The sequence below is a fragment of the Scyliorhinus torazame genome, chromosome 13, assembly GCF_047496885.1.
Source record: "Scyliorhinus torazame isolate Kashiwa2021f chromosome 13, sScyTor2.1, whole genome shotgun sequence".
NCBI lineage: Eukaryota > Metazoa > Chordata > Chondrichthyes > Carcharhiniformes > Scyliorhinidae > Scyliorhinus > Scyliorhinus torazame.
The window spans coordinates 176,796,365-176,818,363 of NC_092719.1; the positions used below are offsets into that span (position 1 = coordinate 176,796,365).

The following is a 21,999-nucleotide window of genomic DNA, read 5'->3' on the forward strand; positions in this document are numbered from 1 at the left end:
ATAACTACATCAGAATTGCAAACGTGTGCCGAGGACATTGAAATCTGTCCTGCTAGTAGTTGCACCTCTATTAAAAAAATGACAAATAAAATCCATTGTAAAAAGGTGGGTTGATTTATTCTGAATTAACCAAGCCCACAAGAAAAATGTGAGCAATAGCCAAAATCAGCCTAAGTTCTTTCTGCTGATTTAACAATTCTGGAGACAATAAAGGGCGGCAGCTGAATGGATGATAAAACAGGCTGACCTAAAAGCAAACTGTCAATCAAGATTACAGAAAAAAAAACCTTACCAATTCTCTTGGAGCAGTTGAGCACTTTTTCACGTATACGACAGTAATGTTGACATTTAGGGAAATATGGCTGTATCTAAAAATCAACAGCAATAAACATTTTTGTTTAGTTATGCATTCAATATAGACTGAGAAAAATAGAAAGAATTCTTTATTCTAATTAGAATTTCAAATTATGAGCTCCAAGGCAAACATATGTTAATAAGGATTACTTACTATGACACAAAATCTTTCAGAAAGATCCAATATATCGTTCCTCACAAATGTTATGGATATTCTTGAGCTGTTCGACTAGATGAAATAAATGAATTTGGTTATTAAACAACATGTTACCATTCACAAATCAATATGGTGGTTTAAATGTTTTCTTTATTGTTAGCCTTTTTTCTGTGTTATTTCAATGCTTGTTTGCAGATCTCCACTAAAGTGGCTGTTGATCTGGCTGCCGAGATGCCTGCCCTTTGTATGATCGCTGCCCTTTGCAGGTAAGTACATGGAATGTTTGATAGCTACACCAACAAAACAGCCAAGATATTCTTACTCAACCATCAATGCCAGAACTTTAACCTACTGCATCAGCATATAGCATCTGCAAGCAGACAGAATGCTTTATATAATTCGTTAAAAGAAGCAACCTTGCCCAAATTCAATGGAAAGAAATGTAACTATCAACCAACAATGTGGGTTGGAAGCTGTGCAAATCAAACATATGGCCTATTGCACAGTTCCAGTTAAGCTCAATACAAACTTGAGGAAAAGCATCTAACCTTTTGATTAGGCACTTTACAGCCTTCCAGGCACATAGTTCAACAATCTCTTAAGCCATTGCCTTCAAGCGAGTGTTAAATGGTAGTAGACAAGGACGTTCAAGATGGTGAGCACAGATTGCTCGCCATCCTTAAAATTTGAATCTCAGTTTCTCTCTCCACAGATGCTGCCAGACCAGCTGAATATATTCAGCATTTTCTGTTTTTATCTCAGAAAAATCAAGGAGGGGTCAAAGATGGGGATCGGGATTCTCCCAGACCCGCACCGGGACGGAGAATCCCCGCAACCGCGCCACGCCGGCACGTGATTCAATCGGCGCCATTGGCACCGGCGCGTTTGGCGCAGCACCGGTTGCAGGCCGGGCCACTGAATCTCCGGCCCGAATGGGCCGAGCAGCCGCTCTGAAAAGGAAGAGTCCCGCCGATGCCGTCCACACCTGGTCGCAGCTAGCGGGAACTCTGCGCGCAGGATCGGGGGGCGGCCTGTGGGGAGAGGAAGGGGGGCTCTGATGGGGCCTGACCCATGATCGGGGCCCACCGATCGGCGGGCCGTCCTCTCGCTCCGCGTGCCTATTTTCTTACGCGCAGCCCCTGAACTCCCGCGCCATATTGCGTCGGGGCCGGCACGTAGAGGGAGGCCACTGCGCATGCGCGGGTTGGCGCCGGCTCCACTGCGCCTGTCCTCGTTGACGCCGGTGCCGTGCTGGCCTCCTGTAGGGGCCAGAATCAGTACTACCAGCGGCCCGTTCACGCCGTTGTGAAATGCGACGGCGTTTCCGATGGCGTGGACACTCTGCCGCCGAATGGGAGAATCCTGCCCGGGATTCTACAAACAAATAGAGACATTGGCTGGATTCTTCGGCATCGCCCGCTACAAGATCGTCACGGACTGGACGCGGACCATGCAAAGGTCCATTGACCTCAGGCGGGAATTTCCAGTCGCCGGGTGGGGGCCGAGAATCCCGCCCATTAGATCAATTTTGAAATTGAGGCTTTGCTCAGTTGACAGCACATTAATATCCAAGCCAGAATATTTGAAGTTCAAGCCCTAGGTGAAGGCTGTGCAGTATGGAGAGAGTTTAGTTTACATACCTGAGGAATTGTAGTTTCATTAAGTATTGGTGTCTCAATGCCATCACACATGACAAGCTGAACATCATAATTTAATGAATTTGCCGTGGTAGTAAAATTGATTACCACGTCATTATTGACCATACACAAAGACATGTTTGGATTCCAATGAATATCTGTAAATGCATAATAACAACTAAATAAATGCAAAGGTAGTTTAATCCATCTGAGTTTCTGTTTAAATGAATACAATTTAAAAATGACAAAAGCAAAAACTACTGTGGTGAAATAAATTGATTTGTCTAGTTGACAACAATTCACAACTTAGTCCCTCATGGTGCACAAATATGAGATATGTTATGTACTAAATAATATTAAAAATGGATAAAATGTGACAATGGCAATAACTTTGATAAAGGCAAAACAATTACAAAATTATAAATGTATAATAATTGTTATAATTAAATATCCTTTCAAAATCTGTGGGAAAACTCTACAAGACAGATGATAATCATAGAATTTACAATGCAGAAGGAGGCCATTCAGCCCATCAAGTCTGCACCAGCCCTTGGAAAGAGCACCCTACCCAAGCCCACACCTCCACCCTATCCCCGTAACTCAGTAACCCCACTTAATCTGTTTGGACACTAATGGCAATTTAGCATGGCCAATCCACCGAGCCTGCACATCTTTGGACTGTGGGAGGAAACCGGAGCGCCCAGAGGAAACCCACGCAGACACGGGGAGAACGTGCTGACTCTGCGCAGACGGTGACCCAAGTTGGGAATCGAACCTGGGACCCTGGAGCTGTGAAGTGACTGTGCTAACCAATGTGCTACTGTGCTGCAATGCATAGCTCCATTATGCATTGCATCCTAAAATAAGATATTTTAGGATGCAATGCATTGCATGGAGCTACCTATATCTAAAAACCATTTGTTCACACATTTTGTCAATCACCTCCAGACTTAGATTCAAAATGATCATTAAGTGTCATTACCCAGGGTTGAAGTTTAAGGCCATGAGCGGAGTTGGCAGATTGGAATTTCTTGCCATTGGCCAACATGCTGGTTCCTCAGCTCCATTTGGATCCCAGGCTACTTTCCTGCAAGTGGTATGTGGGTGTGCAGCAGGCTACCCACCCACAGCAGCAGATAGCCAATTCAACTTGTTAAAGTGTTTTAATGGTCTATTATCAAAGGCTGCAGTTTTCCAGTTGGCCTGAATGGTGTAGCGGCCTGGAGGAAGCTGTAGGCTGCCATGTGGTGGGGTTCCACCAGAACAACAGATTCCATCAATATCTTCACAAGGTTCATATAAGGCCTGTAGCCATATAGTCATAATCTTATGCCCTCCCCATTGGGAGTTTGGTCGCGGCATGAGGTATTTACTCAGGCAGATGGGATCCCGGCACTTTCCAGCCTCCACTCTAATTCAGTCCAGGGTGAAGGGGAAGCCCCATTGATGGCAGGGTTGGTGCAGTCACGATGCAAACTAGGCAGTCACCTTTCGTGGATAAATGTTGGTGGGGTGCAAAATATGAATGAACTATTCATGAAACTACATAACTAAACAAACAGGCTTCAGCAGTGAAAATGAAAGGTCTTGATGACTGATATGCATCTACATGTACCGACATACATATAGATATCTATTTATTTACATTGCAGTCTTTCCCAAAATGTCATTTACACTCCTCAATTTAAAAAAAAAAAAAATTGTGCATCTTTTATGTGACTACACAGGGAACATGACAGCAAATACAGTTCCTGATCGAAGTACCCTGCATCGGGATTAGGAAGTGGGAGGCCACTGAGAACCACCCCCTGCACTTTCTGCTCATCCAATTCAGGCCCTGCCCAATGACCCCTTTTCCACAATGCCCTTCCCATTATCACAGACCCAGGCCTAGGTCCACCCTCGATCTTAGGGCTAGGGTGGGTGTCATACCAGGAATAGTCACTGCCTCGCCATTGGAAATGCCGAGGCAGAAGAGCTGCTGACCTTGCAATGGCTGGCAACTCTCGATGGTTAGGACGCCTGCCGCCAGGTTCCTTGATCCCAGGGGAGGGCTCGCCGCTGGCCTGCCAAATAATTAAGTGGTGGTGGGCCATCCTGAAAAGAGACTGTTGTGTATTCATGTTTGTCCCAAGCTGGAACAAGGTTACTTTATGAGTTTGATCATGTGACATACTGATGACATCATCAGCAGTATGGGCAGGCTACCAGTCAGTCTACTCTAGCAGCTTGTGAGAAAAATCGTTTCCAATAAAACTCTTGTTTGTTTGTACCTTTGTGGTCTGCAAGTCTATCCTTTAAAAATACCACAAAGAATACTGGTGACGATGGTATCAGAACCACGCTGGAAGACTCTTGGGAGAAGTAAAAAAAATTGAAAAATTGTTGACTGTGTGCAGACATCCGAAAAGGATTAAGGAAGTAATCCAAGCTGACAACGGAGAGGTGCCGAATAATATCAACAACAATTTTAAACAAGGATATTGGTGAAAGAGCATCAAAATAATCTAGTTACGTGCTCTGCCCAGAAAGTTCTGGAACAGTACTCTACTGGGAGTAGCAAGTCAAATACCCCGTAATTTATTTGAGAACTTGGGGAGTTTTCCAACCTTTGCAAAACTGGGAAGGGAATAGACTGTGCTCAGGGTGACCTTGTTTGCAATGAGTGAGGTAGTGCTACAACGTTGTGGCACATTTGTGCTTACCCAAGCCTTCCCATAGTAAAATGGTGGGACATTTTGGCATCATGGGACCATACAATGAAAGCTCCGAGCATTGGAGTTCATACATTTAACACTGAAAGATTCAAATACTTCGTCCAAGAGAAGAAAATTGAGGCAGAACTTGAAGCCCCAACTTTCCAGAGTACAATGGCGTCTGGTGTGTGTGTGTGTGTGTGTGTGTGTGTGTGTGGGGGGGGGGGGGGGGGGGGGGGGTACAGAGAAACCTTCAACCTCCTGTGAAGTCAGGTTTTTGAGCCTGCTTTTTCTGGCTGCACCAATGATGAGATTGTGGAGATATTGCAGGGCCATTTCTCACCTAAACATTTGATCATTGCCAAGATTCAGGTTCCACAGATGTAACCAATTATTAAGTTTGAGCATTAAAAACCATGAAATATCGTCCGAGACCCGAACACAGACACAGGTTCGAAATCTCCACCGATGTGCAAAAACTGGTCACACACCAGCAGACAGCTGGTGCAAAGCTGCCAAATGCAGAAATTGTGGTGAAAAGGGACACATCGAACGTGCGTGCTGGAGAAAGAAACAAGTTTCAAACATGAATTATAAAAAGCATAAACAAATACATCAAATGAAAAATTGAAGAGGGGAAACTATCCACGTGATACAAAAAGGGTACGATAAAGGATCAGAGTCACAGTCAGATGTCGAAATGTCGCTGGACGTACTGGCCATTTGTCATGTATCAGACAATACATTTCTGCTGGTAAAGCATCACATGATGTGTAGTGGCATTAGCAGTGTCTTAATAAACCTCTCATCGTGTTTTAAAAGAATCCAGACTGTGTGCACCTCCATACCTTTTCTCTCTCTGGCAAACAAAAAAATATAACAGAGGAGAAAACTGGCGACAAGGATTGAGGCAGGAAAATCGCCGAAGAAATTTGTTGACTAAATTGTGGAGATGGCATATTGAGCAAAAGAAGATTCTCAGGACGGGATTCACGCACACACAAACGCACGTCGGCCAAAGCACTGATACCGATGATGAAGTTTTAAATTAAAAAAAAACTATAACCATGAATAAAGAAGACCGACAGTTCGGGGGAAATTTGCTTGCCGTTGAAGTGAGTGGGATCTGGGCTGCATGTGTATGTGGTGAAGCTAAATGGGCTTACCTTCACAACTTTCATGATTTTTCATTGCCACATTACGACATGCTACGTAATTAAAAAAAAATTGTCAGGTTCAAACATGTTATATCTATAATGAACATAGTCTAAGATGCATTGAACTGGCTGCAGAGAACCACGATGTTAGCCTAGATTTTTCATCTGGGCAGTGGGTGCTGTCTGTTACATCACACAAAGATCATTATTGACAGATGCAACTTGGCAATTAATTTCAGCAGACTATTTGACCAGAGGAGAGACATATTCTGCTCCCTTACACAGACACATATATGCAGTCTGCTCCCTCACACACATATATGCAGAAGGTGAACACAAGCAGATTTCCCTCTTCCCTAATCCTGATGAACTGAAACGAATTGTACCACCATTTCTGTCAGCTAACATGGCAAAAGCCATGGCTCAACCTAGGGAGCTTCTGTATGGTTTACTAGCTCTCTGCATAAATTCACTGAGTCATCATTAAGTTAATTATCACATTAGTATTCAGAAGACAGGACTGCATCAGAATTTGTTTATAAAGGTGGATGAGAACATAAGAAGCAGGACCAAGAGTAGGCCATGTGGCCCTTGAAATTGAACTTTCAATAAAATCATGGCTACATTGATTTCAATTCCAATCACTGCCTAACACCCCCCCCCCCCCCCACTAAATCCATTAGTGCCCAAACACCTGTTCATCTTGTACTTGTTAGGAAAACAAAGGTAGTTTAAAGGGATGTATATTTGTATTGAAAAACATTGGAAATAAGGAATGTTTTAAGTGGGTTAAATTTAATGTTTCTCTGCCTGAAAAGGGAAAAACCTATAATTTGATTCAAGCTGGACAAGGGTGTTTATATTGTGTGGGGGTTTGTTTAATTCAAACCTGTGCTTCTAATGCACTTGGAGAGGGCTACAACATGAATAATTAATAAAAGGCATAATAAGCATGTGAGTGTTGCTTAGCAACTGAGGCCTTGTAAGGTAGAGAAGCTTTTAACTTTTAGCTAAATTTCTGGAAAGTTGGAGACAGGACCATGTGGAGTGAACATCTCTCAATTCTACCAGAAGAAAGACTGGACAAGATGGGAGCTGCAAAGAGGCAGGCTTCTTAAAGTGCAAGTTACAGTCCAGATAACCAGTGAACTGGGACTGAAAGAACATTTAAGACACCTGAAGTTTAAAACAGTGACCAAGGTATTGTTCAGAACAATTCAAGCAAGAGTAAACAAAGTGTTCTGAGTTAAAGTGTCAATTCCAGTACCGAGATTTAAAGTGGGACAGCAGACTTCAGAGTTGGATGAAAGGTTTGATGTCATTTTAATACAGTCTGTGAATTGAGAGTTAAAGCAATTGTGAACAGCGCTCCGAAAGCTAGTGACATCGAAACAAACCTGTTGGACTTTAACCTGGTGTTGTATGACTTCGTACTGTGAATAGCTGAGACAGCGATCAAGACAAGGAAATCCTAAAAGGGGTGGTATAAAATCCTGGACTGGATTTGCTGTTATGAGCAGAGATGAAGCTTTGTCATGTGGAAAACCTGGTCTGGATTTCGGGATGGATACTTATGGGAGAAGATTTTAAAGTGTATTTTTGGGAGTGGAGTTTGGAAACACTCATGTGACAATCATCTGGGGGATTCTGAGGAGACATCCACAAAAATTCACTTGGGGTTCAGAGTGTAGAGTGTTTTTGCACGTAGTCATCTTGTATGCTTAAAAGGGACATTATGTTAATGAAACCATTGTAGATTAATCAGTGTCAGTACTTTTAATCAGTATTAATCCTATAACCTGTGTGTAATTAAGTGGTGGGGAGGGGGTGGTTAGTAAAGGTGTATTGTATTATAATCTAATAATTTTTTAAATTATTTTTTTCTTATTGTTAAAACTAATCAGCGGTCCTGTGACTGTTCCTCCACGTTATATTTTTTTATATTAGTCTTTTGAGCCAGGGTTCCATTCTGGAATCTTCCTGTCCCATTAACATCAACTGGGATCGTAACATCTTGAATATATTCAATGAGTGAACATCCATAGCCATCTACAGTAGAGAATTCAAAGCTTCACTTAACCACCTTCATTTTGGTTCTAAATAGCCTGACTCTGTATTCTGACACTAAAACTCCAAAGTCTGCTCTGGTCAACCAGGGTAAACAATCTCTCAGCATCCAGCCTGTCAGACGCTCTAAGAGGTTTTGTGTTTCGAGGAGGTCGCTTCTCATTCTTCTGAACTCCAGAGAATATAGGTTCATTCTACTTGATCTCTCCTCATAAGGCTTACTGTCATTCCAGGAATAAATCCAATGAACCTTTGTTATACCCTCTCTAAGACAAGTGTATCATTCCTTAGGTACGGAAACCAAATTGTATGCAGTACATCAGATGTGATCTCACGGAAGCCAATGTAATGCAGTAAAACTACTTTATTCTTGTAATGCAATCTCCTAGCAATAAAGGGCAACATAAATATTTGCAGTCCTAATTGCTTGCTCAACCTGCCTGTTAACTTTCTCTAATTTGTTTATAAGGGAAGTAGATCCTTGGAAAATAGGCAACAGGTTTAGATAAAGGATCGGGATTGGCGCAGGCTGGGAGAGCCGAAGGGCCTCTTCCTGTGCTGTAATTTTCTTTGTTGTTCTTTGATATCCAAATCCCCTTGAACGCCAATATTTATTAGTCTCTCTCCTTTTAAACATTTTTTTTATGCTTTTCTACCCTTCTGACCAAAGCATATAATTTCATATTTCCCCCTTCCCCCCTCATCCCATGATGCACCTTCCACCTCCTTGCCCAATCATTTAATTTGGTCTATATTAATTTGCAGCCTCTTTGCAGTCACCCAACAGCTTAGTTTCCTAGTTTCCTTAGCTTTGTCGGTTATGAGATCAGAGTAAGGAACAGTAAGTGGGGAATGGTTAAAAAAAAACCCTGTTGAAGCTTAAGGGATGTTTGGATGCGGTTGAGAATTCTTCAGCAAGTAATAATTGGTTTTAAGATTAAAAATGATTTTGTCATTTATTCAGAGCAAACTGAAAATTGAAAGGTGGCTAATAACACTCCAAATGCTAAGGATGGAGGAATTTCCTAAAATGCAATTAATAACCATGAAGTGAAGGCACAAATGATCAAAAACAGAAAACACAACTTATCAAATGTAATTTTTCACCGTAATACTGAGGTGTGGAGAATATTGTGATTGTCTTTTCTTTTACAAGTGTCACATTGTGATTGTCTTTTCTTTTACAACTTGTATTTTACAAGTGGAGACACCCCTAATTGGCGATGGTGGTGAAAGTACTTCGAAATATAATTGACCTTAATGCATTATATATAGATGGCACGGAATACTTACATGGTGTGGAAAAACGTCTGGATTTGTCAGGTTGGAATTCACCAATATTTGATGTTGGGATGTTGAAAGCTGTCACAAAGTAATTGGTTTTGGGATCAACAGGGTATTCGGCATAATGAAACTGCCACTTGAAAAAGGGAAAAAATTGTTTCAGGCAACAAGCTTTGACATGTCAGGAATGTTTACAGTATTTATCAAGTCCTGTACAATCCGATAACATTCTGAAATACAGGGAGTGTATTCCCTGGTACTGATTGAAGAAAGTGGAATATGCTGTTTTTAAATAGACAAATATCAGGATCTTTTAAGAATACATGTCAGACACCAAGAATCATTTAAATATGATTTTCAGAATTTCCTATAGTAATTATGTTGTTGAGCTATTACGATTGGTGTCTCCCACTTGTGTAGTCAATTTCAAAACAATGGAATGAAGGTAGTAGAAATTTATATTTAATGAGTTCCTTATTAAGCACAAGTTTACACTTAATTTTATGCATGTTAGCTTATCCTTTGTATAATATGTATTAAATTCATCAGAATGTCTTATACTCACTGGTTGATCTTGAGAACTTCGTGCCCTTTTGAATGATGCACTGTAATTGCATCGAAAACAGATGCTTTGTCGACCTTGAATGCATATCATAGTAGCTCTAAGTTCTTGAATGCTTCCTGGAAAAATAAATCACTTTTAGAAGATATGAAGAACAGAACAACAATTTGCAGAAATATGGTACCCCTACTGTGTAAAATACATATGAATTAGGAGCGCAGCAGTGTGTCATTCAGCCCCTAAAACCTGTTCTGCCATTCAATAAGTTTATAGCTGATCTGAATGTTCTAAAATGTCCAAGGTATGATTTTAAAAAGCTCATAATCATCCAAATGTTACTGCCATCAATTTTCTTCAATTGGATGAATCTTCAAGTTAAGTGAATAGAATTTAGCCAACCTATTGATTGTTTTCTTCTTTTCATCTATTACTATCCACCACATTGGTCTATCTCACGTTATTAGGGAAATCCAGAATTTATAGAATTTACAGTGCAGAAGGAGGCCATTTGGCCCATCGTGTCTGCACCGGCCCTTACAAAGAGCATCCTACTCAAGCCCACAAATCTACCCTATTCCCGTAACCCAGTAAACCCACTGAACCTTTTTGGACACTAAGGGAATTTATCACAGCCAATCCACCTAATCCACACATCTTTGGACTGTGGGAGGAAACCGGAGCACCCGGAGGAAACCCACGCAGATACGGGAAGAATGGGCAGACTCCGCACAGACAGTAACCCAGCTGGGAATCGAACCTGGGATCCCGGAGCTGTGAAGCAACTGTGCTAACCACTATGCTACCGTGTTGTCCAGAAGTATATACACAATGAATAAAAGGTTCCCTGTACTTGATCTGTGGTCCACTTTTTTTTAGCATTTTGAATCAATTGGTTGCAATCCTACTTTTCATCATTCAAGCATTTCTGTAGGTTTCTGATCACAAAAGACAATTCTGAAAAATAAATTGAACTTAAAAAATTCATCATACTTTTTTTTCCCTGTAAATTTAGAGTACCCAATTTTTTTTTTCCAATTAAGGGGCAATTTAGCGTGGCCAATCCACCTACCGTGCACATCTTTGGGTTGTGGGGGTGAAACCCATGCAGACACGGGGAGAATGTGCAAACTCCACATGGTCAGTGACCCAGGGCCGGGATTCAAACCCGGGTCCTCAGCGCTGTCGACAGCAATGCTAATCACTGTGCCGCCAAAAATTCATCATACCTAATTATGTATTCCATACTGAAGGTTCCAACTGCAACTTTTGTACATTCGATAAATGTAGATTAAGGATGGATTTGTTGAGTGCAAATTATGTTTAACTAACTTGATTGAGTTTTCTGATGAGGTAACAGAGAGAGTTAATGAGCAAAATATAGCTGATGTGATGTACACCAACTTCCTAAAGAAGGCATAGCAATGCGGGGTTTTATAAGCAAAGGCATAAAAAACAAAAAAGCAAGGAAGTTATTTATGGTGAAACACGATAAAGCATTGGTTTGGTCTCAACAGGAGTATTGTGTCCAATTCTGGGTATCACACTTTAGGAAGGATGCGAATGCATTAGAGAGGATGTAGAAAAGTTTTACCAGAATGGTTCCAGGAATGAAGAATTAGCCAGACACATGGATAGATCGGAGAGGCTGTTGCTGTTTTCCTTAGAGAGGGGAAAGTTGGATAGTGATAAAGATCTCGAGGGGTCTGAAGAGAGTGGGTCGAGAAAGGTTGAGAACCTGGAGACACTGATTTAAGATGAATGACAAAAGAAGCAACAGTGATGTGACAAAAAAATTATTTTATGCAGCGAGTGAATAGAATCTGGAATGCACTGCCTGAGAGTGTGGTGGAGGCATATTCAATTGTAGCTTTCAAAAGCGAATTAATTGGATAATTAGCTGTAGTGAAAAGTCTTGCAGGGAAAATGCAGGCGAGTGGGACTAGCCGAGGTGCTCTTGCAGAGAGCTAGGGCTGAATGGCCTCCCTCTATGCCGTAATCATTCTTTGCTTCAATTAAACAGAGGAAGGTTGGAAGGACCAGGTTCTTGTACTTATCATGTAATGCCATGGGAGAATTGTCACTAATCTTGAAAAGCCCAGAAATACACATGTACAATATATTTTAAATTTCTTTTGAAATAAAATCTTACCATCTGGACTGATAACCCAGCTGATATTAAGCACTGGAAGCTGACTTTCTTCAGACAGTTGTAGCTGAACTTCAAGTTTTAAAATATCTGAAGGGGTTCTCGCATGTGATATTGCCCATTCTGGTGGAGGTTCATTAACTAAACAAAAAGGATTTTATTTTAGATTTTCATGTGCAATTATGCACACTACACGGTCACGTTAAAACTAACGTAATTCACAAGCATGATATTTGAAAATGATTTCAGTAAATATCATCTATAATGAAAATTAACCTATTATCTAACAACAGACACCGAAGGATGAGTTTACAATCCGTATCTGTCTCTTACACGTGCCTTGAGCCTGCTCCATTGTTAAGATCAATATGAGAGCTTTCCTTTAATTTTGCTCTGCCATCTGGAGATCTGGTATCCAGGGCTTGAAAAATTCCAACAGAATTGTCCCAGTTCATATCAACAATGGTTTTGTTAGTAAATGGGCTTCAGCTAGCCCACATAGATAGGTATGCTGCTCAGTTATCTGTGGGGAGCATTTGGAGCGGAAAGTGCTCAGTAACTCTACGGAAATTGCATGACGTTTTAAATCGCCCGTTGAAGAAGAGACTATTATCTAAAAAGAACTGTCGGATAAGCATGATTTAGTTTATTCAATAAATGCAATTACACAGATCAGGAAATTGAGATTCTATCCTCCTCAAATAGCAACTCATTCAAATCTCTGCTACTTCCATCCAATTGCTGGATGAGCTGAACCTGTAGTGCTCTCGTGGAGTGAAGGATAACTGGGCCACTAGTGGTACAGTGATTAAAATCAGGGCTGCTTGGGAGGCCAGAATTAGAGGAGTGCAGATATCTCAGAGGGTTATACAAGCACATATGTAATGTATAAATGCAGAACTTTGATAAATTAGGAAAATACACACTTACATTGCTTTCTTTCACACGTTATCTGTCAGCAGAAGAAAAAAGTGTTTATTTCAAAAGAGATGAATGGAAATGGAATACATTATACAATTAATATGTATATGCTGTATGGTACGCAGAAATGTAGCTGCAGCAAGAAGGTTCCAGGTTCTAATTCAAAAGAGATGAAGATTTTGAATTAAGGAATGGGCGTATGTTTAATTGTTCTTGACAGAGGTTAGATACTTAAATTCAAAAGGTTAATTTATAAGATTGGCTACCACAGTATTTAAATAAGACACTCAAATTTTAAGACTCAGCTTTGTCACTTCTTATGGAAAGAAATGATAACTTCTCAACTCGTATATTTGTACAGTTATGTTCATAAACAATTCCATCAATATTTGTCATCAGTTGCAACCATGAAATTTGGGCCAAATCTTCCGTGAAATGGCAATCGCTATTGGGTGCTGAGGAGGTGGCGTGGAGTAGGGTGGTCAGTCAGGAGGTTGTTGGGGGTGGGGTATGGGGGGGGTGATCAGGGAGGATGGGGGAGTTTGGTTGCTCAGGAGATTAGTCGGGGGACTTCCGGTTGCGGCTATGCGGAGCTAAGCTGCACATTCGGCGGCTCCCGCTAAAACTGACTTTTGGGCTCTCCAGAGGAGCCCCAACGGCAATTTTGCGACGACTTCCAGTGTGGGAAGGTGATAGCAAGGTCCACCCCCCATAGTATATGGATTGGACCAGGAGCGGAGCGGTCAAAAAAGCGTTTTTGGAGCAGCAAAAAGTACGAGGGAGGAAAAACAAGATAGCGGCGGGCGGAGATCAAGCGGCATGGGTGCCGGAGCAGCAGGAGTTTCTCAGGCGCTGCTTTGAGGAGCTGAAGAAAGAGGTGCTGGCACCAATGCTGACGGCGATCGAGGGGTTAGTGGAGACCCAGAAGGCCCAAGGGGCGGCGATCCTGGAGGTGTGGGAAAAAGCCTCGGAGAACGAGGATGAGATCTTGGGCCTGGCGATGAAGATGGAGGCACACGAGGTGCTGCACAAGAGGTGGGCGGAAAGATTCGAGGACCTGGAGAACAGGTCGAGGAGGAAGAATCTTCGGATTCTGGGTCTCCCTGAAGGAGTGGAGGGGGCCGATGCCGGGGCATATGTGAGCACGATGCTCAACTCACTGATGGGTGCGGGGGCCTCTCCGAGTCCCCTGGAGCTAGATGGGGCTCATCGGGTCCTGGCGAGGAGACCCAAGGCCAACGGGCCGCCAAGGGCGGTAGTGGTGATGTTTCACCGTTTCGTGGATAGAGAGTGTGTCTTGAGATGGGCCAAGAAAGAGCGGAGCAGCAGGTGGGAGAATACGGAGATCCGAATCTATCAGGACTGGAGTACGGAGGTGGCCAAGAAGGGAGCTGGTTTTAATCGGGCCAAGGCGGTGCTCCATCGGAAGGGGGTGAGGTTCGGAATGCTGCAGCCAGCGCGATTGTGGGTCACATTTCAGGATCGACACCACTACTTCGAAACGCCTGAGGAGGTTTGGACCTTTATACAAACTGAAAAGTTGGATTCAAACTGAGACTTTGTGGTTGTGGGGGGGATGTCGGTTGTATACAGGGTTTTAACTATGCGTAGGGAATGTTCCACGGGTTGGGTGATGGATGGGGATGGGGGAAGAGATCTGATGGGGAGACTGTGAGAGAGTGTGGGCGCCGGTGCTGGAGGGAGGGGAGGCCCGGGGAAGGGGGAATTGGGATAAGGCCACAACAGGAGCGGCGCCAGAGGGGGCGGGGCCGGCTCAGGAAAGCGCGGGCTTTTCCCCGCGCTAGGGAAGGACGGAGGGGATGGGGGGTGGAGGAGCGCACGCCGATTGCTGGGGAGGAGCGGGAGGGGGGATTCCCACACCGGTTGGGGGGGGGGGGGGGGGGTGTCAATGGGACGGCAGGGGAGGCTGGGGTCAGCAGGAGTCAGCTGACTTACGGGAGTGTTATGGGGGGAGCAAAAGAGCTAGATACGGATCTAGCGGGGGAGGGGGGACGGGGGAAAATAGGGTTGCTGCTGCATTGGCCGATGGGGAACTGGAAACAGAAGAGGTGGTCGGGGCGGGGGTTCCCCGTCTGGGGGACTGGAGACTGCGGGAGGCGCGGGCACGGGACTGGCCTAGAAAAAGAGATGGCTAGTCAGCAGGGGGGGGAAGCCGCCCAATCCGGCTGATAACTTGGAATGTGAGGGGCCTGAATGGGCCGGTTCAGAGGGCCCGAGTGTTCGTGCACTTAAAGGGACTGAAGGCAGACGTGGTCATGCTTCAGGAGACACATTTGAAGGTGGCAGACCAGGTCAGGTTAAGAAAGGGATGGGTAGGACAGGTATTCCATTCGGGGCTGGATGCGAAGAACAGAGGGGTGGCAATACTGGTGGGGAAGCGGGTGTCGTTTGAGGCCAAGAATATTGTAGTGGACAATGGAGGTCGATACGTGATGGTGAGTGGTAGGTTGCAGGGGGCGTGGGTGGTATTGGTAAACGTATACGCCCCGAACTGGGATGATGCTGGATTTATCAAGCGCATGTTGGGGCGAATTCCGGATCTGGAGGCAGGAAGCTTGATAATGGGGGGGGGATTTCAACACTGTGTTGGACCCAGCATTAGATCACTCCAGATCTAGGACGGGGAAGAGGCCGGCTGCGGCCAAGGTGCTTCGGGGGTTTATGAACCAGATGGGGGGAGTAGATCCGTGGAGATTTGCTAGGCCCCTGGCCAGGGAATTTTCTTTTTTTTCTCACATACACAGAGCCTACTCCCGGATAGATTTTTTTGTTTTGAGTAGGGCGCTGATCCCGAAAGTGGAGGGAACGGAGTACTCGGCCATAGCCATCTCAGACCATGCCCCGCACTGGGTGGAGCTGGAGTTAGGAGAGGAGAAGGACCAACGCCCGCTGTGGCGTCTGGATGTGGGATTACTGGTGGATGAGAAGGTGTGCGGGAGGGTGCGGGGGTGCATTGAAAGGTATTTGGAGGCCAACGACAACGGGGAGGTGCAGGTGGGGGTAGTATGGGAGGTGCTGGAGGCGGTGGTCAGGGGAGAGTTAATCTCCATCAGGGCTCACAGGGAGACGAGAGAGGGCAGGGAAAGGGAGTCGCTAGTCGGGGAGAACCTAAGGATAGACAGGAGATATGCCGAGGCCCCCCGAGGAGGGACTACTTAGGGAGCGGCGAAGTCTCCAGACGGAATTTGACCTGTTGACCACAGGGAAGGCAGAGGCACAGTGGAGCAAAGCACAGGGGGCGACGTACGAGTATGGGGAGAAGGCGAGCCGGATGCTGGCACATCAACTCCGTAAGAGGATGGCAGCGAGGGAGATAGGTGGAGTCCAGGATAGCAGGGGAACTACGGTGCGGAGTGGGGTGAAAGTAAATGAGGCATTTAAGGACTTTTATGATGAGCTGTACAGATCTCAGCCCCCAGTGGGGGAAGAGGGGATGCGACGATTTCTAGATCAACTGAGGTTCCCGAGGGTGGAGGAGCAGGAGGTGGCTGGTTTGGGGGTGCCAATTGGGTTGGAGGAGCTGGTTAAAGGACTGGGAAGCATGCAGGCGGGGAAGACCCCGGGGCCAGATGGGTTCCCGGTTGAGTTTTACAGGAAGTATGTGGACCTGTTAGCCCCGTTGCTAGTGAGGACTTTCAATGAGGCAAGGGAGGGGGGGACCGTGCCCCCGACAATGTCCGGGGTGCTGATCTCTCTGATCCTGAAGCGGGACAAGGACACACTGCAATGTGAGTCGTATAGACCGATCTCGCTCCTCAATGTGGATGCTAAGTTGCTGGCAAAAGTGCTGGCTACGAGAATTGAGGACTGTGTCCCGGGGGTAATTCATGAGGACCAGACGGGATTTGTAAAGGGCAGGCAGCTAAACACCAATGTGCGGAGGCTCCTAAACCTGATTATGATGCCATCGGTGGAGGGAGAGGCGGAGATAGTGGCAGCTATGGACGCGGAGAAGGCCTTTGACCGGGTGGAGTGGGAGTATCTCTGGGAAGTGTTGCGGAGGTTTGGGTTTGGGGAGGGGTTTATCAGTTGGCTTAAGCTATATAGAGCCCCAGTGGCGAGTGTGGCTACGAATCGGCGGAGGTCGGAGTATTTTCGGCTGTATCGAGGGACGAGGCAGGGGTGCCCCCTGTCCCCCCTGTTGTTTGCATTAGCAATTGAGCCTTTGGCCATGGCATTAAGGGAGTCCAGGAAATGAAGGGGGGTGGTCCGAGGGGGAGAGGAGCATCGGGTGTCGCTGTATGCGGACGACCTGTTGCTGTATGTGGCACATCCAGTGGAGGGGATGGTGGAGGTCATGCGGATCCTAAGGGAGTTTGGGGACTTCTCGGGCTATAAGCTCAATGTAGGGAAAAGTGAGCTCTTTGTGGTGCAACCAGGGGACCAGGGAAGAGGGATAGACGACCTACCGTTCAGGCAGGCGGAAAGGAGCTTTCGGTACTTGGGGATCCAGGTAGCGAGGAGCTGGGGGGTCCTGCACAAACTTAATTTGACGTGGCTGGTGGAGCAGATGGAGTAGGACTTCAAAAGGTGGGATGTGTTGCCACTCTCGCTAGCGGGCAGGGTACAGTCGATTAAAATGATGGTCCTCCAGAGGTTTCTTTTTGTGTTCCAGTGCCTTCCTATTATGATTACCAAGGCCTTTTTTAAGCGGGTAGGTAGGAGCATCATGGGTTTTGTGTGGGCAAACAAGACTCCGAGGGTAAGGAGGGGGTTTCTGGAGCGTAGTAGGGACAGGGAGGGCTGGCGTTGCTGAATCTGGGTGGCTATTATTGGGCAGCTAACGTGGCGATGATCCGTAAGTGGGTAATAGAGGGAGAGGGGGCGGCATGGAAGAGGTTGGAGATGGCATCCTGCAAAGGAACGAGCCTGAGGGCACTGGTGACGGCACCGTTGCCGCTCTCGCCGACAAGGTACACCACGAGTCCGGTGGTGGCGGCAACGCTAAAGATCTGGGGGCAGTGGAGACGTCATAGGGGTGAGATGGGAGCCTCGGTGTGGTCCCCGATCCGGGAGAACCATCGGTTCGTCCCAGGAAGGATGGAGGGGGGGTTTCGGAGCTGGCATCAGGCAGGGATCAGAAGGATGGGGGACCTGTTTATAGACGGGACGTTTGAGAGCCTAGGGGCGCTGGAGGAGAAGTTTGGGTTACCCCCGGGAAATGCGTTCAGGTATATGCAAGTGAGACCGTTTGTGAGGCGGCAGGTGAGGGGATTCCCGTTGCTCCCGGCACAGGGGATTCAGGACAGGGTGATTTCGGGTGTATGGGTCGGAGAAGGCAAGGTTTCGGCGATATATCAGGAGATGAAAGAAGAGGGGGAGGCTTCGGTAGAGGAGCTGAAGGGCAAGTGGGAGGAGGAGTTGGGGGAGGAGATTGAAGAGGGTATGTGGGCTGATGCCCTGAGGAGGGTTAATTCCTCTTCCTCATGTGCCAGGCTCAGCCTGATACAGTTTAAGGTTATTCACAGAGCACATATGACAGGGGCGAGGCTGAGTAGGTTCTTTGGGATGGAGGACAGATGCGGGAGGTGCTCAGGAAGCCCGGCGAATCACGCCCACATGTTCTAGTCGTGCCCAGCACTGGATGGGTTCTGGAGGGGTTTCGCGAAGACTATGTCCAAGGTGGTGAACGTCCAGGTCAAGCCAAGTTGGGGGCTGGCATTATTTGGGTTGGCGGAGGAGCCGGGAGTGCAGGAGGCGAAAGAGGCCGGTATTCTGGCCTTTGCGTCCCTGGTAGCCCGGCGGTGGATCTTGCTCATGTGGAAGGACGTGAAGCCCCCCAGTGTGGAAGCCTGGATAAATGACATGGCAGGGTTCATTAAGCTGGAGAGGATAAAGTTTGCCTTGAGAGGGTCTGCGCAGGGGTTCTTCAAGCGGTGGCAACAGTTCCTAGACTATCTCACGGAGCGTTAGAATGAGGTTGGTCAGCAGCAGCAGCAACCCAGGGAGGGAGGGGGGAGGGGAGGGGGGTGTCTCTTTCGGGGGGGGGTGTATTTGGGCGGATGGGGGAGGGTTTTTTCCTAGGGGTACTTGTAAAAAAAGCATATGGGAGGGTTAATATGTGCGGGAGAAACCCATTGTATAAGTTCTGTATTATGTTTGATTGATATGTTTATGTTCTGTTCTGTTTTCTCTTTCTCTTTTCTGTTACGGGCGGGGGGGGGGGGGGGGGGGGTGCGGTTTAATTGGTTGAAAATTTTTGTTGGAAAAACTTTGAATAAACATTTTTTTTAAAAAAGGAGATTAGTCGGGGGTGGTGCGGCAGAGGACATGTGATTGGGGCTCAGGTGCATTGTAATGTCCCCCTACCAACTGATGTAATAATAATAATTGCTTGTCACAAGTAGGCTTCAATGAAGTTACTGGGAAAAGCCCCTAGTCGCCACATTCCGGCAGCTGTTCGGGGAGGCCGGTACGGGAATTGAACCCGCGCTGCTGGCCTTGTTCTGCATTACAAGCGAGCTGTTTAGCCCACTACTAAACCAACCCCTGTATATTATATTATATTATATTAGTGAGCGTTGACTCCAAACTGATATAAATTGTATATTTGATCTTTTAAACATGTTTTTAAACAATGCAAATAATATGGTGAGAGAATTTGGTCCTAAAATGATTGAATCCGATCATTTGAGTTGTTACCTTAAATTATTAGATTGTAACCTGTCTTTCAACAATAAAACGCCTATAGATTGTAGTTCTTAGGTTCCCATTTTTCCATAATATTACCAACCAGCTTAAAACAGACAAGTGACAGTTATATAAAACTTGTAATGTAGTAAAACATTCCAAGGTATTTCCTATGAGCTTAATCAAACGGAAAATTGTAATTGAGCCACATGAGAAGATATTGGAAAACATGAAGAAAAGCTTGGTCAATGAGGTAGGAGTGTTAAAGGAGGAAAGAGAGGCAGAGAGGTTTGTGGGGGTGGGGAGTTCCTGACTTTACTGTCTTGGCAGCTGAGGACATGCTCAACATTGACGGAATAATTAAAACTGTGGCTGCTCAAGAGACCTGAAGTAGACGTGAGTGGATATCTCAGGCGGGTGTAAAACTGTAGGAGATTACAGAGATGTGAAGGGGTGAGAATGGGGGGATTTGAAAACAATGATGAGAATTTTAAAATTGGCGCAATGATTGACAGGAGCCAATCATTGATTGACAGGGAGCACAAGGGTGATGGGTGAACATAATTTGGTGTGTGCTAGGACACAGGCAACGAGGTGTGGATAACCTAGGTAGGGCAGAGAGTAGGAAGCTGGTCAAGAGTCTGCTAGAATAGTCAAGTGTGGAGGCAACAAAGGCAAGAGTGAGGCCTTCGGCAGCAGAAGAGCTGAGGTAACGGGCAACAGGCAGTCTTAGTGGTGATGTCGATATTTTGTTGGATACGCTTCTCGGTGCCAAATACGGCATCAAGATTTTGAACAATTTGTCCCAACCTCAGGTAATTGCTGTGCAGGGGAAGTGAAAGAGTTAATGGCTGGGGAATGGAGCTTGTGGGTAGGTCAGTCTTCCAAATAATTAGACAACATTCCTGCTCATACAATGTCGGAAGTTGGACAAAAGGTCTGTCAATTTAGGGAGAATGGAGGGGCAGAGAGGGAAAGCTGGGGTATCCTCAACATCCATGTGGAAACAAAGGTTGTGTTTCCAGATGATGGGGGTAGCATGTAGCTGAGAAACAGGAGGAAGTCCGGGTTAGACCATTGGGAGACACCAGAGATCATTTCAGAAAGTCGTGTATTTAGTTTTCTCGCATTGCTACGCAAAGTCATGAAGCAAATAAATGATTAACACTTTTCTTAAAACAGAAGAGATTTAACGCGAACATTATTTAAATTCCACAGAGTGAGAAGGTCTTAAAGTTTTTGTCTTTGATTTACCAAACTTATAGAAGGCACCAATAACTTATTTAAAATATTGACAGTAAAGGGTGTAGAAATCATTTAAAGTCACAATAAGCGCAAACTTGGAGATGCCAAGACATTCATGATTTGATCATCATTTGATCTCGCCTGTTATTATAACTTTTGGTATAAATCTGCTTTGAAAAATCTGAAATGTGGATTCATTGACAAACAGATATATTTTTCTTACCGTTATAGAGCCAGTTACCGCGCCGAGAACGGCAAAGTAAAGCAACGATACTGCGCGTGGTGTCATCACTCGGGATGTGTTTTTGTTCCTGCTGAATCTCTTCCTTCACAATGCTGAACACCTCTGCAAGGGGAACCTTTTATAAATCTTTGGTTAGAAATGTCAACGTCATCTTTGCTGATGGCTTATCAATGAAGCCAGTGTGAGAGGGAAGTGGTTGTTTTCGAAGTAGCAGCGACACATGACTTAGTTTGAGCATTTATTGCCTTTGTCATTGTGGGAGAGGAATAACTTTTTTTTAAAAAGTGCCGCTCTCGAGTGGAAGTAACAACGCCCCCTGAGTGCCAGGGCAGATATCCCGCAGTCTCTTGCCTTTTTCAGTCCCCACCTGGAAGTGCCCAGCAGCCGTGGAGGGAGGGTACCAGCAACAACACTGCACCCAGGCTCCCCCTCTCTTGCCCTCATGGGCACAGAAGTCAGGCAGCTCGAACCGACCCTTCTCGATCCGTGAAGCTGCATGGGACCAGAATTACAAGGCAATTGAGAGCCTGGGTGGTGAAGAGACGGCGTGGGCGGCACTTCTCCCAGCAGGAGAATGGAAAAGCGGTGTAACAGAGAAGAAAATTAAAAGGGCATGTCACAGAATTAGGCAGCTTAGTGCAAAGTGAAAATTGCGCAGGGCCATTTATTGGAAGCAGTCTCCTTTATGGCGCGCACCAGCATTTATCAAAAATCTCAAGACAGCAACAACATCAAAGGTCCAGTTTAGCAGCAGTATAACTGGAGTAGTCACTTTGAAAGGCAGAGCGGGGTTGGGCCGAGGAGGGAGGGGGGGGTTTGCGCCTGTGAGGCCTTCAAGCCATCTTTTAATATTATGGAGACCCATGACAGGGGCAATC

General features: G+C 45.5%; 1 protein-coding gene across 1 annotated transcript in view; it reads right to left on the minus strand.

Moving 5' to 3' along the window:
- LOC140388392 (interleukin-17 receptor B-like) overlaps positions 1 to 21,592 on the minus strand; it is a 36,096-nt gene extending 14,504 nt beyond the window's left edge. The window contains exons 1-9 of the mRNA XM_072472486.1: positions 21,101 to 21,592; positions 12,991 to 13,012; positions 12,064 to 12,201; positions 9,918 to 10,033; positions 9,362 to 9,488; positions 6,011 to 6,052; positions 2,152 to 2,306; positions 509 to 583; positions 293 to 368 (exon numbers count right to left, since the gene is read on the minus strand). Of these exons, the coding sequence (XP_072328587.1) occupies positions 293 to 368; positions 509 to 583; positions 2,152 to 2,306; positions 6,011 to 6,052; positions 9,362 to 9,488; positions 9,918 to 10,033; positions 12,064 to 12,201; positions 12,991 to 13,012; positions 21,101 to 21,166 (817 nt within the window). The 5' untranslated portion in view covers positions 21,167 to 21,592. The remainder of the gene's footprint in view (positions 1 to 292; positions 369 to 508; positions 584 to 2,151; positions 2,307 to 6,010; positions 6,053 to 9,361; positions 9,489 to 9,917; positions 10,034 to 12,063; positions 12,202 to 12,990; positions 13,013 to 21,100) is intronic.
- Between the last annotated feature and the right edge of the window lie 407 nt (positions 21,593 to 21,999).